This window comes from Schistosoma mansoni, chromosome W (genome assembly GCF_000237925.1).
Source record: "Schistosoma mansoni strain Puerto Rico chromosome W, complete genome".
Taxonomy (NCBI): domain Eukaryota; kingdom Metazoa; phylum Platyhelminthes; class Trematoda; order Strigeidida; family Schistosomatidae; genus Schistosoma; species Schistosoma mansoni.
The window spans coordinates 40,611,715-40,629,420 of NC_031502.1; the positions used below are offsets into that span (position 1 = coordinate 40,611,715).

Consider the following 17,706-nt stretch of genomic DNA (forward strand, 5'->3'; position numbering starts at 1 on the left):
AATAAAACTGAAAGCCTATATAAAATTTTATTAACATGCTTCTTTTATCCATGGAACGGATGGAGTTTCCCAGACGATACGCTATAGTTACATAAGAACGTTTCCCGTGTGCGAGAAATAATACCACCTCATGTGAACAGAAATCATGGGTGGCAAAACGAGCATTAGTGTTCACAGGTCAGTTCATCTTACAGTAGTAAAATATAACTTAAAAACTTACAAAAAATGCAAAGATGTATAATTGATACAAAACATTTACAAACAAAATGTCAAACGCCGTATAAGCGTAGCTAGTGGCAACATTAAAAGGGCCAAACTTATCTGTCAGGATTAGGATCAGTTAATGCTGACTGAATAAAAGATTCACTTGAATGAGATCGATCTTTAACAAGCAGAATTATACAGAATGCACCAAATTCATACGGCAGGTATCGTACATAGTTAAACTTAGTCTGAGTGAGGCTCCTGATGGTTTGGCCGATTATCCTGGGAGGCGAAAGGTCGCTCCGCGTAAGTATTTGGTCCATTTAGATACCTCTGCTGGTTGTGATGATTTCGGCAAGAAACAAGAATCATGAGGCGCGTAACTAATCACAGAGGGTCTTACCCACTCTTTCGCTTTCGTATTATCCTAAGGTCAATAAGGTTCATGAGGAATAAACATAGCTACTGACTGGACACTGATACAAGACTACTACTTATACAAGACTATGTATAAATACTAGAGCTTTAGGAACATATATTCCCTTTATACAGTCAAGATATTCTGGAGTTCAATATACTAATTCTGTCCAAAAGACTAATATATTTAATAGGACAGATGCCTTATGGTAATAATGTTGCATTCTGAAAATTGATACATATTGCACGTCAGCTGACAGACAATATCACTCATTGGTTTATGGAACTATTGAAGCACGAATATAATCTTCAATAATATTTGACGCCTAGATCACTTTAAACTGGGCACATGAGAAAGATTGTCAGTGACTTTTGGCCTATTTGGACACTGAAAGCTGTCGTTGCGTTTGCTTTACAAACAGCTGATACCGAACTTTAAAATATGCTCCTTCGATGTATTTTTTAAAAACATATGACTAAGGAAACCATTGATTTCACAGAAGTCCAACGTCACTAGCATCCATCGTCAGTCATAAATGTTCGTCAAATAACGAATGACAGATTTTAGATCTGCCAGTTATCGATGTTGATAAACAGAATGGTCGCAAACGTCAGAAGTGACAACATTGCACATTTATGGAGGAAATCTAGCCGATATAAAACTACCACGCATTATTCTAAGTCTTGTAAATACGTTTAAGGATTTCATATCATCCCAAATGTTCACTCAAAGAACTCGACTCAGCCACTGTTAATTTTATTATTCAGCACAAATCCCCCAGAATCTTTCTGGAGTTACCATTGTTCCATGCACGGATAAAGAAGGAGGGCGGAACAAGAAGTAAGCAACCATATCATATAGAAGAAACTTTGTTAGTATATACTAACCAGAAAATATCATTTAAAACATTCGAAATATACAACCTAAATCCAAGATTCTCCGAAAACCACAACTGCAAAACTGTTCCACATTCTGTTAAAAAAGTTTTGGGAAGAAGAACCCTCAGCTCCGAGATCAAACCGGATTCCGTAGGCATCGGTCGTTCACATACCAAATCGCGACACCACGAATCATCGTTGAACAATCAATTGAATGGAACGTACCACTGTACGTCAAATTATTTGATTATGATAAAACTTTTGACACTGTGGCAGGAAAACATTATGGAACCTTCTACGACACTATGGTGTACCTGAGAAGATTGTCAACATCATTCCGAATTCATACGACGGACTACACTGCAAAGTCGTGAATGGAGAACGGCTAACAGACGCACTCTAAGTGAGGACCGGTGTCAGACAGGGCTGCTTACTGTCTCTCGCCCTTTCTCTCTCTTCTCGTGGTTAATTAGATTATGAAGATCTACACATCTGAGGGGAAGCACGGAATACAATGGACAGCTTGCATGCAACTAGACAATTAGGACTTCACAGATAACCTGACCCTTCTATCCCATACACAGCAACAAACGCAGCTCAACACAAACAGTGTAGCAGCAACATCTGTATCAGTAGGCCTCAACATACACAAACGAAAAAGCAACATCCTCAAATACAACATGGAGAACACCAAGCAAGTCACACTTGATCGAGAAACTCTAGAAGAGGTGGAAGTTTTCACATAACTGGACAGCGTCACTGATCAACAAGGAGGATCCGATGCAGATGTGAAGATGATGATTGACAAATCATGAACAGACTTCCTACAAATGAATGACATATGGAACTCAAAACAACTGTCAACGAACATCAAAGTCAAGATCTTCAATACGAACTTCAAGACAGTTCTACTATACGAAGATGAAACTTCAAGGACTATCACAAACAACATCATAAAAGTACAGGTATTTATAAATAATTTTCTTCGTAAGACACTGAATGTCCGTTGACTGGATACCATCAGCAACAGTCTACTGTGAGAGATTAAAAAACCATGTTCCTGATGAGGCGGAAATTACAAATGGATACTGTAGGTGAATAGGTTATAAAAAGTGGAAATCATCAAACTGCGTCATGAGTCAAGCTCCAGCTTGGAATCTTGAAGGGAAACGGAAAATAGGTAGACCAAAAATCACATCGCACAAAGAATCGGAGGCAGATATGAAAAAGTGAACAGCACTTGTCAACTAGTGGAAAGGAGAAGACAGGACATAGTTGATAGGGAATCTCTGATCGGCCATCTATAGTCCACAAAAAGGAACATGTGTAAGTAAATATTAATCAGTACAACTCACGCGTTACTAAGTTCGAGTAAAAATATCTGGTTTCGTTCTGAAGTGCCGCGAGTTAGCTTTTGTATGACTTTCAAACTTCAAAGATCGTCATACCAAAGCCATAAGTTTAACATACTGAATAAAGTAACAATGCAAGTTACTGATAGTCGCTTTGTTTCATTCAACAGTAACCGAAAAGTCGTGATTGGGGGTGTTCATTTATATAACTGCTTTAGAATTATTTCAATGTGGTAAGGGAGTGTAATAAACTCTTTTGAATGGATTGTCCGAGTCTCACTCTCGCTAATTTCATTGATTCAGAAGTGTACTATCGAAATCATATTTAACGGCGCAGTAGCATATACTCACCGATATATTAAGCGAAAGCTCATGCTAATGATATTTTTTTAGGCTTTTTACAAACTGCTTACTAGTTAATTACGTCATTGTTATTAGAGATTACTAATTGTCATTGTATCACCTGTTCGTCGAATTTGTTGACCACGATTTCAACACCACAAATTTTTCTGGTTTCAACCTTATGATCAACTTTTTACAGAGTCTCTAGATAATATTCTTTGAGATGAAAAAAAACACAACTAACCGAAAGATCTAAAACAATTTGTAGAAAGACCAGATATTTTTATAATTTTCAAAGGTTGTCGAATGAATCCTTAAACAGGCTAATATTAAAACGTTTAAGATGACCATTTTATTATAACTTTTCAAAGATGGTTCAGTTTATTGTCAGCTTGCAATGAAGACTATTTTGAACAATATAGGAGTTAATCCTTATTTTTTAATATAAATATGTCAAGTGTGATCAGCCGTTTAATCATTATTAACTTGTGGGTCAAGTAAAATATCATGCATTCAAACGAAAAATCTTCAGTGATTAACAATTATCTTTTTAGGTTATAGGAGTTCAATTTAATAATGATTATAGAATATGACATAACTACATATGATCCTAAGATGATATATATATGTATATAGTATATAGGAAGTTATGATAATTACCACAGATTTAGTGTACACTAAAAATGTTTAAAGAGTATTTCTTTAAAGATAAGATCCCGTGGATTACTGAAGGACAACTGTGTATTTTATATTTATTGCAGATAAATTTACCAGACCGACCTTCAATAAAATGAACAACTTGTCTTGTATTCCATTTTTTCGTTACTATGTCAATAACATAATGTATAGTTCTGTAAAGTTGAACGTTTTATAGATTTACTGTTGCTTATAATGGGTTCTGTTTTCCCATTATTTATATTCATGATATTATTTGATTAGTTACTGTTAAGATTTGACCTCTTCGAATAGATGGCTAGACTCTGACTTTATTGACGAGCTAGTTTTACCTAAACAGAATATAGTAAACGTTGTGAATTTTACTGTTAGTCAATATCCAAAATATAATGTTTGCAACTATTTATTTTATTGAAAATAAAAGGCAAATGGAAGGCAGATGCGAGTATGTTGTACTTCTAATTGGTAAGAAGCTTAATCGGTTTATTGGCGGAAGTTATTTATGGATCATTTATGCATTTATCACCAAAAAATATCACTTCTAGAGAGTTTTGCTGTGTTGCGTAAATATGTAAACATGTAGAGCGTTGATACATAGTATATCATTAGGATTGATATGTACTGTCAAGTAAACAACATTAAGTTTTCGAATATGTACTATTTACTGGCTTGAAGGCATTGCTCTATTCCATCTACGAGATAGTTTTGTGGTAATGTTTTTTATTAGATATGCCAAAGAGGTACGTAAAACACATAAGAGATGTTTACTGAAATACTACTGGTGAAGTTAGGACCTTTGGGGAACATTGAATAGAAGTGACAGCCTCAAGTAGTGTATTTCAGAGCTCCCAGCTCATTTCATACTTAGTCGACTTAATCAAATACATATTTTTAAACGTAATGCATCTTCTCAGGAGTTTTCAGGAATTGAGAGGTTCATTTATTGACTTTTGTCACTCAGATAACATAGTCCTGTTTGGTGTAAACGTTGAAAAAATTCAATCACCTGAATGTCTTGAGTGACAACCCAAGCATGTTTGAAATGTGTTTATCTTCCTCTAATTACGACATTTTGCTTCAAAATTGGTCATCATCATACGGGTGAAGCAGTTAAGGTCGTTGACCACTACTTGTCCTGAAAGTCTTATCAGCTCTGATGAATTGGTGTCAGACAAGATATCGAAAACCATTCGGAAATTTAACTTGGCTTTTTGGAGATTCAGATTACTCATGGCCTAGGTGGGATATCCGTCTCTCGACGAAGTTGTGAGTGTACTGGACAGCAATCCTCTCTGTATTACTTTGAGGATATAAGTTATGGTCTATCAAAGTAGAAGACATGCGTAAGGTCAAAGTATCCTCAAAACATCTATTGGAACGGCCCAATGAACAATCGATGGGGACAGAGGAGCAATCCGTTGATGAAGTAGTAAATCCTCATTGAATTAGGTGGCTGGAATAAGTGTTCGGTATTTCCATCAAAATAAATGATTTCGTCGAAAAGAAAATTTTCTATACTGAATCCTCTTGATTTTTATTTAAGATATTTGATGGGCTGACAAGTGCAAATTATGCTGAAACCACCATAGTCAGTGTAGATTTTTGAATTTAGGTTCATTTAAAAGCTGGATATCGTAACCGGATATAATTACAATTACTTAATCCTGAATTGTAATTTAAACTTGAAAACAGATCCAAGATAAACCACATGATCACGTAGAGATTTTATATAATAATGAATGAAAGGTTTTAGAATCTTTACATCTGTTCACTGAAGTCATGGTCATACACTGCATATTCGCATAAAAACTTATCTGAATTCTAACTATATTCTCTGTACTCACTTGATAACCTTACCTGTTAAGTGAAAAATTTTATCGTACAAATAACTCTTCATATATTTCACCATATCAAATACATTTACATCACTAACGGTTTTTACATGTGATTTTGTTATTAGGCCTTGTATATACTGTTATAATAATGATTTTGATTATTCCACAGAAGAAATATGGATCAGTCTGCCTATACGAAATGTTGGAATTATTTAAATTTCAATTGCTGAGATTATTTTAAACATTAGAACATAGTTGAAATCATGAGTCGATTGAAGCTAGACGACCATGGAAAACCTGGAAACACTGGATAGCCGTTTCGTCCTATTGTGGGACTCCTCAGCAGTGCGCACCCACGATCCCGCACTCGCGAGATTCGAACCCAGGACCTATCAGTCTCGCGCCAGAGCACTCAACCGATAGACCACTGAGCCGGCATCTAACGGTGTTAATGTCTAACTTCAACCAATCCACGATGTTTGAGCAACCGTTCACCAATTGTCTTCAGTGAGTTGATATCTCCCAACAGACTTGTTTGAACTCCACTGGTCACTGCTTCCCACCAGAACTCAAGGAAACATCCCTTATAGTCAGTCTTTAGTGAGCATATGAGGAGTCCCATAATAGAACGAAACGGCCGTCCAGTGCTACCAGGTTTTCCATGGTGGTCTAGCTTCAATTGACTCATGATTTCAACTATGAAAATACTGAAATATCCACAAAACCCCTTCTGATCTATAATTAGAACAGACTCATTTGCTTTAAACTTGGTTAATCCCTCTAGAACAATTTGAATGTATAATTATAGATACTGATTAGAAGTGTATAAAAAAGACTATTCTCAGTTCACATACGTATCTGTGTTTCTAACATGACAGGAATTTTTAAACAACTAAAATGTTGGATCAGTTTGATTGAAGTAAAAACCAATTAAAGCAAAAAGAGGTACAAATATAACTATGTAAGAAAATAGACAAGTGATTGATAAAATTGTGAGAAAACCGAGTTCATCTAAAGATGTGATGTAGTTACGTAATACATTTTAATAACTATGACCATACAATTTCGGAAGTGTTTCCGATGAAAAATAAGAAAGGTCAAATAAATAAAAGTGATAATCAAAAATATATAATAGAAAGATTATTCAATAAATAGATGATAATTTGTTGTCAAATCAAGTATGACATGAAAAATCGGTTAATAATTAACAGGGCAGGTTTCAAAATGAAGTACCATGACAAGTAAATATATGATCAGCTTAATCGAAATCATATTACCAAATACATTATATTCTTCAGATCAACTTGGTCTTTTCAATATCAACATTTCTAAAAAGAATAATTTTATTTTAACTGAATAGTTATTTTTATATATACTCGAAATCATGAGTCAATTGAAGGTAGACCACCGTAGAAAACCTGGAAGCAATGGACGGCCGTTTCGTCCTATTGTGGGACTCCTCAGCAGTGCGCATCCATGATCCCGCCTCACGAGATTCGAACCCAGGACCTATCAGTCTCGCGCCAGAGCACTTGACCGATAGACCACTGAGCCGGCATCCAACGGTGTTAATGTCTAACTTCAACCAATCCACGAAGTTCAGCAACTATTTCACCAATGTCTTCAGTGAGTTGATATCTCCCAACAGACCTGAACAGTTATTATTATTATTTTCATATTACTAACAATCATATGAAAATTCGTCACGATATTTTCTATATTCCTTGTAACTACCTTTAGGTAGTCTTTCAACTGTTTGTGATATCTTTCAGTCATAAAAAGTAGTTGGGAATCTTTTTACTCCTAAATAAGTCAACTATCGTAACAACTAACGTTAAACTATGCACTGTCATGTAAACAGAGAAACAAAGAAGCCATGACAAACAACGGAAGATATCTTTAGGGACGTTATTTCACATAATTCAAATTTTGTAAAATACTAACATTTAGTTTATTCTATAAACCATAAACTTTCATTTGATGTATGATTCACTGCCATACTCTTTTCTGTTCCAAAGCTATCGTAATTTAAACGTAACCTTTTGTATGCTTTTTCTACCCTAATCCCCAATTAGACATAATTGTATTTTTCTCGTTCTTTATGCTTTGTGGTCATGTTAGTTATCTATTTATTCATGTATCTTTTTACACTAATCTGAATAGGGAACCAGCTCAGAATTAAGAATAAATCGAATAGTGTTCCGGTTGACTTGTCTTCTCTATCGCTTGTCAACCAGTCAGGTGATAGAATAGTTTTTGTCTCTATTACCGTTAGTCTTAATTCAGACTCACGCATTTCTAGCCTCAAGGTTGAAACAGTTAATCTATCGTGTCAAGGCTTTAACTGTATATTATTGGGTAGATAGATCAAGGACGTAACACACTACTATCTCTAATGGTTGTTGATGCTACAGCATAATTAGACATCTAGCGCTCAGTTTATTTATTCGTAAATGTCTCAGCTGATCTACATTTTAGTGGCATGATAGTTTATCAATATGTTAAAAAGTATGCAATGAAAAAATTCATCGACCGAAGTGACTTGACCACATTCGTTCAAATGCAGTTAAATCTAAAGTGAGGTATTTGAAATTTAGTCAACACGGAGATTGTTTATAATTCTACTTTTATTGATATGAAAGGTAAACCAAAAGTTACAGAACTAAGCATTTGAATTAATCACTTAAGTAAGCCAGTAGCTGATTGGATTATGCGAAGTAATTTTGTCCGGCTTTGTGTTATGATAGTTGGTGGCTAAATTATTATGAGATTGACATAGTACCTAGTTTATCTGACGTTGGTGATCATCTACTACATTAATTTCTTTTGATATAAACCTTAGTTACTACAGGATCAGTTTTTAGTCCAAATAAAGTATAGGCTGATTGTTATGATTATCTTATTTATTCTGTTATAAATTATAATCGATCGAATTCTATGATCTGTTTCCAATTCTATTATTATTATTATTAGGTTCACTGAAGAGACAAATGGCGTATGAACCAGTAGTTGGCTACCTGCTACCATGGGACTGCATCTCCTCACGATGCTCCACTGCCTTGTGGATCAGACCTTTAGGTCGAAAGCTCCGGGTGTGGCCCCCTAAGGAAACCACCTTCTTCGGTTTAGGCACACGGGCAATATCACAGCCCACACACAAACCAAGTGACTTATGTGGTGCATATGTATTCGGTGTCCTTTTGTACCAATAATTATGCGTTCAAATAAATAAATAATCTAAGCAAGTAACATTAGACTAGTTGAGTTCATGAGTCAATTAAAGCTAAACCACCATAGAAAACGTGGAAGTGCTGGACAGTAGGATAATTAAAACCAATCAGTACGATATAACAGAACTATGACATAAACTTTTCAAAAATGTATACATGAAACAAAACAAAGTATAATATTTATTATTTAATTAAATGACTAAACAAAGTATTCAATAGCCTAGTAAATACTACTCTTCGACTAGAAATATCAAGCTATAGGTTTGAATTTTATAAACTAGAATCCAGTTAAAGCAGACTCAATAGTCAACATCTATGGTTGAATAATTAATATCATGTTACTTAACAACATTATTCATTCAGCATTTAATAAAGATAGATTAAAACATAAACTGAATTTAGATAGATAAGCATTGTCCAGTGTTTCTCAATTCCCAATGTTTGCCTAATTGAAGATAATATGTATCACTAACTATCTTCATATTGAACAATAATCCAGCCTAATTTAAAATTTTAATAATCTCATATACTAGAAGGATTTACAAAGAGAACTTAGTTAGTTGCACAATCCTGTTCTCTTAGATCATATATATGATTATAAAATAGTTCTGAATTTGTACTAATCGTTCGATTTCTTCATGAAATAGAAAACCGCAAAATCAATACCATGAGGAAGTCTTCATTATATTTTCATTATCCTGTATTTTATAGAATGAGAAGTAATTTCTTCAATAAAACATATAGTGATACACCAAACCCAGAGACTGGAATTATTAAACAAAGCGCTATAATAATAATAATAATAATAATGAGCTGAATTCAAGAATGAACATCCGATAATTTGTATTACAAAAATGCACAAACCCTTATGAACAAAGAAAATATTTAATGACTAACTTGATTTTTTTGAATTTTTAGTATTAGGGAATATGCCCATTCCATAGATCACCTTTTTGTATTAATTAATTAACTTTTAATATCATTAAGATTATTAATTGTTCTTGACTATTAAAATATTTTAATGCTTGAGATCATGAATCAATTGAAGCTAGAACACCATGGAAAACCTGGAAGCAATAGATGGCCGTTTTGTCCTATTGTGGGACTCCTCAGCAGTGCGCATCCCTTGTTCCACCTCGCGAGACTGAAATCCAGGACCTATCAGTTTCGCGCGAGTATGATAAACTTCAGTTATTCGTGTATATGAAGAAGTATGGAGATAGTCACGATAATCTTATTTTGTAATTAGTTTTTGATATTATTTGTATTTCTTTCACATATTTTCTCATAATTTGTGCATTTACTATGAATGACTACAAAATAGTTGTTTAAAATCGTATGACCTTTATTCCATCTTTTTCCTTTTTGAATCCCCCATAGTACGATATACTGACTGAAAAGTCTTCTGAGTAAACACTAGATGTGATTCCTAAGCTCTTCTAGTAACCCCCAGGCTAAATTTACACAGCAACTTGAACACAAGGGAAAAGGAGCGAAATATGGAAGAAAACGCTTCACTCCAAAGGTTCACTCCTGTACAGAAAATCTGGGTTTTTTTTATAGTATTTTAGATGGTCTTGGGTTTTCGGGAAATTCTGGGATGCTACTCAACATAGTGGTAGTATAAGTAATCGTCCAAGTAGAAACTCAGCATGCGATTTTCCACTTTCTAGATGTTTCTGGTAAAACTTCTAGTGAATGCTGATTGGATAAAATCCTTCTCAGTGTTTTCAGAGCCTTTTTTGGCTGCTTTTTCGGGGAGTTTTCTGGAACTCCTCAACACTAATAACCGCTCATAAATACACTGCTACATATATATGTCTCTAGTTCTTAATTGCCTGTTGTTATGATAACTGAAGTCCAACGTATTTACTATCTACATTTATAGACCATAGCTATATTTCCATTGTATACTTTATCTGGATATACTGCTCGAAGTATAACACTCTTTATTGGAGCTATCAATTACTTATAATTGTGGAATATGATGCCGAATGCAACTCAAACACACCAAGTCCTGACAAATTAAGTAGCGTCCAGTAAATTTTTTCTTGTGTTTATAAATTATATTTAATATATTAATACATTAATTTTTGGACGTAATAACTTTATTATTCTTTTTGAGTTGATATATATTTTGGTTCACCATAGAAGTGTCTTTTATAAACTAACGATGATTGTGTTTGTTCAACTGAAATGAGTAAAATTACACTAAACTCCATTTGAATTGATAGCTTACACGGGACAAACTACTCTCTTAGGTAAATCGTATTATTATCATCAATTTAATTCCCTAAAAAAAGTCAACCCGGGGACGACAGTAAAAGTTTCTAATTACCGATACAACCTGGCCTAATACTCCTTTTGATAAAAACTAAAATTGGACTCGAAAGTAGTTGGTTCATTTTAACTGAGTAAAAGTATGGAATTCAGAATGGTTTATTTTTTTTAAAAAGGATCATTAATCTTCAGCTTTCAATGAAAATATATAGATATCACAAAGAATCTGTATATCTGGATTTGTTGTGAATTTTATCAAATATTTGATTGAGGCATAGTTGTCAGAAGTATGGTAGAGAAGTGTGAGATGAACAACATCGATAATTGAGAATAACGAACATTTCATGGGCTTGCGTTTACAAAAATGGAAAGTGGATAGTTGTTACCTCATGTTGATATGGTTTGTCATGAATGACAGTGAGTATAATAAAGTGTAGACGAACTTTATATTCGGCTTTTATTCTCCATAGCTTTCTGAAAATAACGTAATTCACAACCGAATAATTTTTTTAATGATTAGCGTTTGAAAATCTACAGATATTTCACTAAATTCTGATAACCATACAGCAAACAGTCAATTTGCAAAATAACAACCAATTGTCTCAATCTTAACTGTTCCTTCTTCAAATATCAGTCCGTCTTCTCTAATTCCGTTGTTCATGCATTTTCCTACCAATTGCGCTTCATTTCAGTTCTTTCCTTATCGGTCTTCTGCCAAAATACATTCTATGTCTGACCATCAACATATACTACTTATATGGATATAAGTAGACTGCACTACAATACAAGTCTATCCAAAATATTTTCATCGGTCGAGACATCATAGACCTAAATGCAACAGCTAATAGTACTCTAAAAGTATAAAGTCAATATATGTGGAAATGTTTTGAAAATTTAATAACTTTCAAAACTACAATGATTATCTTTGAATCGCAATTCTAATAACAACGACGAATTATATGTATCATGGCGAATTCCTACCAGGATAACAGATATTTTTCACCAACTATAATTGAAATTTCCCACGTACAAATTTTTTAACGTAACGAAAAGATGCGATATATAGTTTAGAAAAAAACTATTTAGCGATTGCCTGTAGATATTTATTACAAATAATAAATACTCTTCAGTCCTATTTTAAATATTTAGGATAATTAAGATAATTTAAGATAATAAATCTTCTTATTACATTATTCAATCTTTATTATTATTTGTTAGCTTTTCAAGAACTAATACAAAATTTGTTATTTAAGTCCCGGGGAAGGAAGATGATTCATTTGTGCAGATTTTATTGTCACCCTCAACATTATCCGAGGCTACTTGAGGTAGAAGTGGAAGCATATACCAGAGCTCCGAATCTACTCTATCACATGATATATATCTTTCCGGAATAAAGGTAAGCTAGTGATGATGTGTATTCTGTACTATACTTTGCTCAGGTATGTACATCATAATTAGATACATAATTAACGAAAAAAACGACAGAAAAGAAAGTGTTTTCAAGGTGAACTGTTTTGATTTTTGGTAAAATTACATAGTGGGTTTTGCGACTAAAGTTACCATCATCATATCATGAATTTCTAGGCGGATTACATCCTACATTTCTTTAGACACTGACTTTTGATCAAAGCTATGATGAAAGGAAAGCGTGACATTTGTGATTTTCAATATGAAAATGATTAGAGATCTTTCATCAAGTCAAGTAAATCTACTTTTCATCATACAAATATTTAACATCTTACAACTAAAGGTTTCACTCTTACTGAAACATCACTTGTTTATTTCAATATTTTAATGCCAAATATCATCGAGAATATTTGTGACACAAATTTGACCTAAAATTACTATTTTAAAACTGAGTCAATAGATAGATATTCACTTACTAATAATATCAGTAGAAAAATGGCTTTCATATATATTGAACAAACAATTGGTTTTAATTCATAGTGAGATTATTAATTAATATACTTGATTGATGTTCTTAATATTACTTAATAAAAAAGGAAATACACGGATGCTAAAGTTTCAATATAATTCGAAAAAAATTATTATTTGATGCAAATAAACTAAGGGATAATATCTTGTAGGGTTCACGTGGGAACCTAGTAGCCACGATAATTATATGCCACAAAACTAGTGCACTGCACTGCAGTTAAGTTGGGAGTTAAGCTAGGAGTTCTTACACAATAATGGGATACAGTATATATTGAAATGACTCAAGATTACGATATCATGAGGATGTTGACATGCTTTGCGTCAACTGACATTATTTTTATTAACATATTAGATAGTTCTTTACGAATAGTCTATTCTCTATGATCCTGATATGTAGGAGAATATGAACGATAATGGAATTGTGATTCATTGGTTGAAAAACTTCAGGTCCATCTGTTCGAACCCGACCTCGCATATGATGATCTGGTCAGTCAAATACTATCACCAGTCATCACGTATACACTATATGGTCCAAATTCTTACTCCAAAAACTGTATACTGTTACTCAGCTATGTGATAGAGCATTTGCAATATATTAGTAACAAATTATTGTACATGAATAGGGAGCGTATTCTACAACAAGTTAAAATCAAAACATAATCTACAGGCAAAATCAGATGACTTAGATTACAAGGCGAAGTCACAATACAAATCGATCGATGGAATACAGTCAATGATGAACATCAGTTAATACTCCATGACCGATCAATATGGAATTTTGTTGTCTAACTAATATTACTTGAAATAAAGTTACAGTGTGCTTCTACTTTGATCCCCTTTAGTAATCTTACTTCACATAGACATTGTTCGCTAATAACGATAATAAACAACAAAGTTATCTTAATTGTTGGATACTTTTCTTTAAATAAGTGGTGATATAAGAAACAAAGAGAGATATGGAGAGCATAAGTTTTTAAAAATTTCGCTGTCATTATTATTATTATTGTGATGAACAAAATTGAGTTCGCTTTATTTTGTATCGACCAGAAATATCATAGGAATTAAATAAAATGATTTGTCTTTTAAATTAAAAAAAAGATAAATAAATAAAATGGAACGATGCGAAAAACACAAGCAAAACAAAGATAGACAAGAAATCAGCACAAACAATAAACATATGTCATAGCAATCACAAATGACGGATAGAGACAAAATGATAGTAATATAAATTTTCTGATATATTTCCAAGGGAATGGAGGGGGAGGCAATAGCTAACAAAATAATCGTTAAAACAACAATAAGTCTATTAAAATAATAATGGTTTCCTAACTCAATTAATACATAAAATAATGACATTGATCGTTGTATAATCTCAGCGATGGATAATAAACACAGACAAGTGTATGTGTATGCAAGATGGGGTGGGACTAGGCAATAAAGTTCCCTAACAAAAATATAAAAACAAAAAAAATGGTTTGCAAAATAATAAATCAAAGAGAGAAAGCATGAAAGACAAAACTAGAAAAAAAATAGTAAGAAGAATGAGAATAACCAAATAAAAGTTTCAACGGTACTTACTAGTAAGGAGTACACATACAGATAATCATACAAGCACATTTAGTAGATAACATAGTAATCACCATTAGTATCACCTATTCTATTTGATTCAATAGATTAATGTACTATTATTAGTGAAATTGTCAAATGTATACGACTGTTGATGATGATGATGTAATAATGGTTGAGATTGTTGTCATTGTTGTTGTTGATAATCAAGATGATATTGACTATTTTGATGATAATATTGTGGATCAAGATTTAATAATTCATAATTGTTGCAACATTGACATCTATTAGAATTTTGAAATATATAATTTTTACTGTAATTATTGAAATCATAATCTTCATTATCATAATTATTGTTATCAATGTGATTATCTGTATAATCATAAACATGTTTATACAAGTGGTGTTGGTCATTATTAACTGTAGAAAAATAACGATTATTTATGAAATTTGTGAATTGTAATTCATTTATCATATGATTACATGATTCCTTTGAATGATTGATATTATTAGAGATTGGATTAAATTCATTTGTATCTTTATTGTTAATTGGTGGATATAAACGAGCTGATATGGAGAAAATAGAAAATTAAGAAAAGAAAACAAAGATAATTATAGTTTCATGTGAGTGCGAATAAGTTGAAAGCTGAATTGAGAAAATTAATAGGCTACTCAAGTGTGGACATATTACATGTTATTTTATGATTAAGCGAGATACGCTATTGGAGTAAGTCAATTGTGTGTTAATTCTGTGACTAGCTAGGAAGGATAACCTTACATATACCTGTTGATTTGTATACATTTTAATTCGCTTTGGTAATTAAACCTTCCTACTAATTCTAATATATTCATTCACATAGTGAGTTCGGTGTAAAGCAGAAAGTATATTTTATAAATGGATTGGACAGTTGAACAGAACACTTATCACAAGTTCATTACATAGCAAAATAAAGATGATGATAACAGTGATACTATACTGTTTTTGAATCAACCCTGTCCACAGCTCTTTTAGGGTTACTGCCGCTCTCAAGTGGAGATAAAGGAGGAAGATTGGGCCAAGATGAAGCGAAAGCCAAAAAGGCACTAGACAACTGAAGAAACATCACAAAAGTTTAATACAACCTTCCTCCAAGGTACTGATAAAATCAACGAATTCAATACAGCTCTCTCAGAAACAGATTATAAGCCTTACGAGAACTAATCAAAGAAAAAGAAACTACCACGGAGAACACCTGAAAAAGAATTAAAGAAGTATTAACTTCAAAATTCCAGGAGATGCTGTGCCGGGAGAAGCACCAGCAAAAACAATGGATCTCTATGGATACCCTGGCCAGGATTTAAGAAAGGAAGGACAAGAGGATAGAAATGAACAACAGTCAAAAAACAACAACAGAAAAGACAAGGCACAGAAAAAACAGGCGAGTGAAGAGGAACATTAGAGCAGACAATCAGAAATACGTGAAAGATCTAGGAATGACAGCGGAAAAAGCTATAACAGTAGGAAGCGTCAGATAACTATATGATATAACGAAATTCCTCATGTCTTTATCTTCTTCTCTTTCCAAATTTATTTCACTGGATTATACTCCTTCAATAATTTCTTCAAACCCTAATCTTTTGGATTTCTGATTATACTCCTACTACTTCTACCACTATGGGATTTGAATCGACATCTGCATCTCTGTGCTTATGTGGTATGGCAACTCGAACTGATGTACGTACGTACGAAGTTCTACGTTGTAACTGACTGACTGATAACGGAGAGCAGCAGGACCAGATGAAATATTAGCTGAAACAATGAATCCAGATATAAAAGTGACTGCGAATATGCTCCACATTCTGTTAAAAAAATGTTGAGAGAAAGGACAAGTCCCAAAAGATGAGAAAAAAACATACCCATCAACATAAAAAAGGAAGGAAATCTCAGCAAGTGTGAGAACTACACAGACATCACACTACTACTGGTATCAGGAAACATATTCAACACAATATTGTTGAACCAAATGAAAGATTCAGTAGACCCTCAGCTCCGAGATCAAACCGGATTCCGTAGGCATCGGTCGTTCACATACCAAATCGCGACACCACGAATCATCGTTGAACAATCAATTGAATGGAACGTACCACTGTACGTCAAATTATTTGATTATGATAAAACTTTTGACACTGTGGCAGGAAAACATTATGGAACCTTCTACGACACTATGGTGTACCTGAGAAGATTGTCAACATCATTCCGAATTCATACGACGGACTACACTGCAAAGTCGTGAATGGAGAACGGCTAACAGACGCACTCTAAGTGAGGACCGGTGTCAGGCAGGGCTGCTTACTGTCTCTCGCCCTTTCTCTCTCTTCTCGTGGTTAATTAGATTATGAAGATCTACACATCTGAGGGGAAGCACGGAATACAATGGACAGCTTGCATGCAACTAGACAATTAGGACTTCACAGATAACCTGACCCTTCTATCCCATACACAGCAACAAACGCAGCTCAACACAAACAGTGTAGCAGCAACATCTGTATCAGTAGGCCTCAACATACACAAACGAAAAAGCAACATCCTCAAATACAACATGGAGAACACCAAGCAAGTCACACTTGATCGAGAAACTCTAGAAGAGGTGGAAGTTTTCACATAACTGGACAGCGTCACTGATCAACAAGGAGGATCCGATGCAGATGTGAAGATGATGATTGACAAATCATGAACAGACTTCCTACAAATGAATGACATATGGAACTCAAAACAACTGTCAACGAACATCAAAGTCAAGATCTTCAATACGAACTTCAAGACAGTTCTACTATACGAAGATGAAACTTCAAGGACTATCACAAACAACATCATAAAAGTACAGGTATTTATAAATAATTTTCTTCGTAAGACACTGAATGTCCGTTGACTGGATACCATCAGCAACAGTCTACTGTGAGAGATTAAAAAACCATGTTCCTGATGAGGCGGAAATTACAAATGGATACTGT

At 33.7% G+C, this 17,706-nt stretch overlaps 1 protein-coding gene across 1 annotated transcript in view; it reads right to left on the minus strand.

Annotated features, from left to right (window-relative positions):
- Smp_135400 (putative alanyl-tRNA synthetase) overlaps window positions 1-17,706 on the minus strand; it is a gene marked incomplete at both ends in the record, with an annotated part of 61,892 nt that overhangs the window by 29,496 nt on the left and 14,690 nt on the right. The window contains one exon of the mRNA XM_018789700.1: window positions 15,031-15,282. Within this exon, the coding sequence (XP_018655116.1) occupies window positions 15,031-15,282 (252 nt within the window). The remainder of the gene's footprint in view (window positions 1-15,030; window positions 15,283-17,706) is intronic.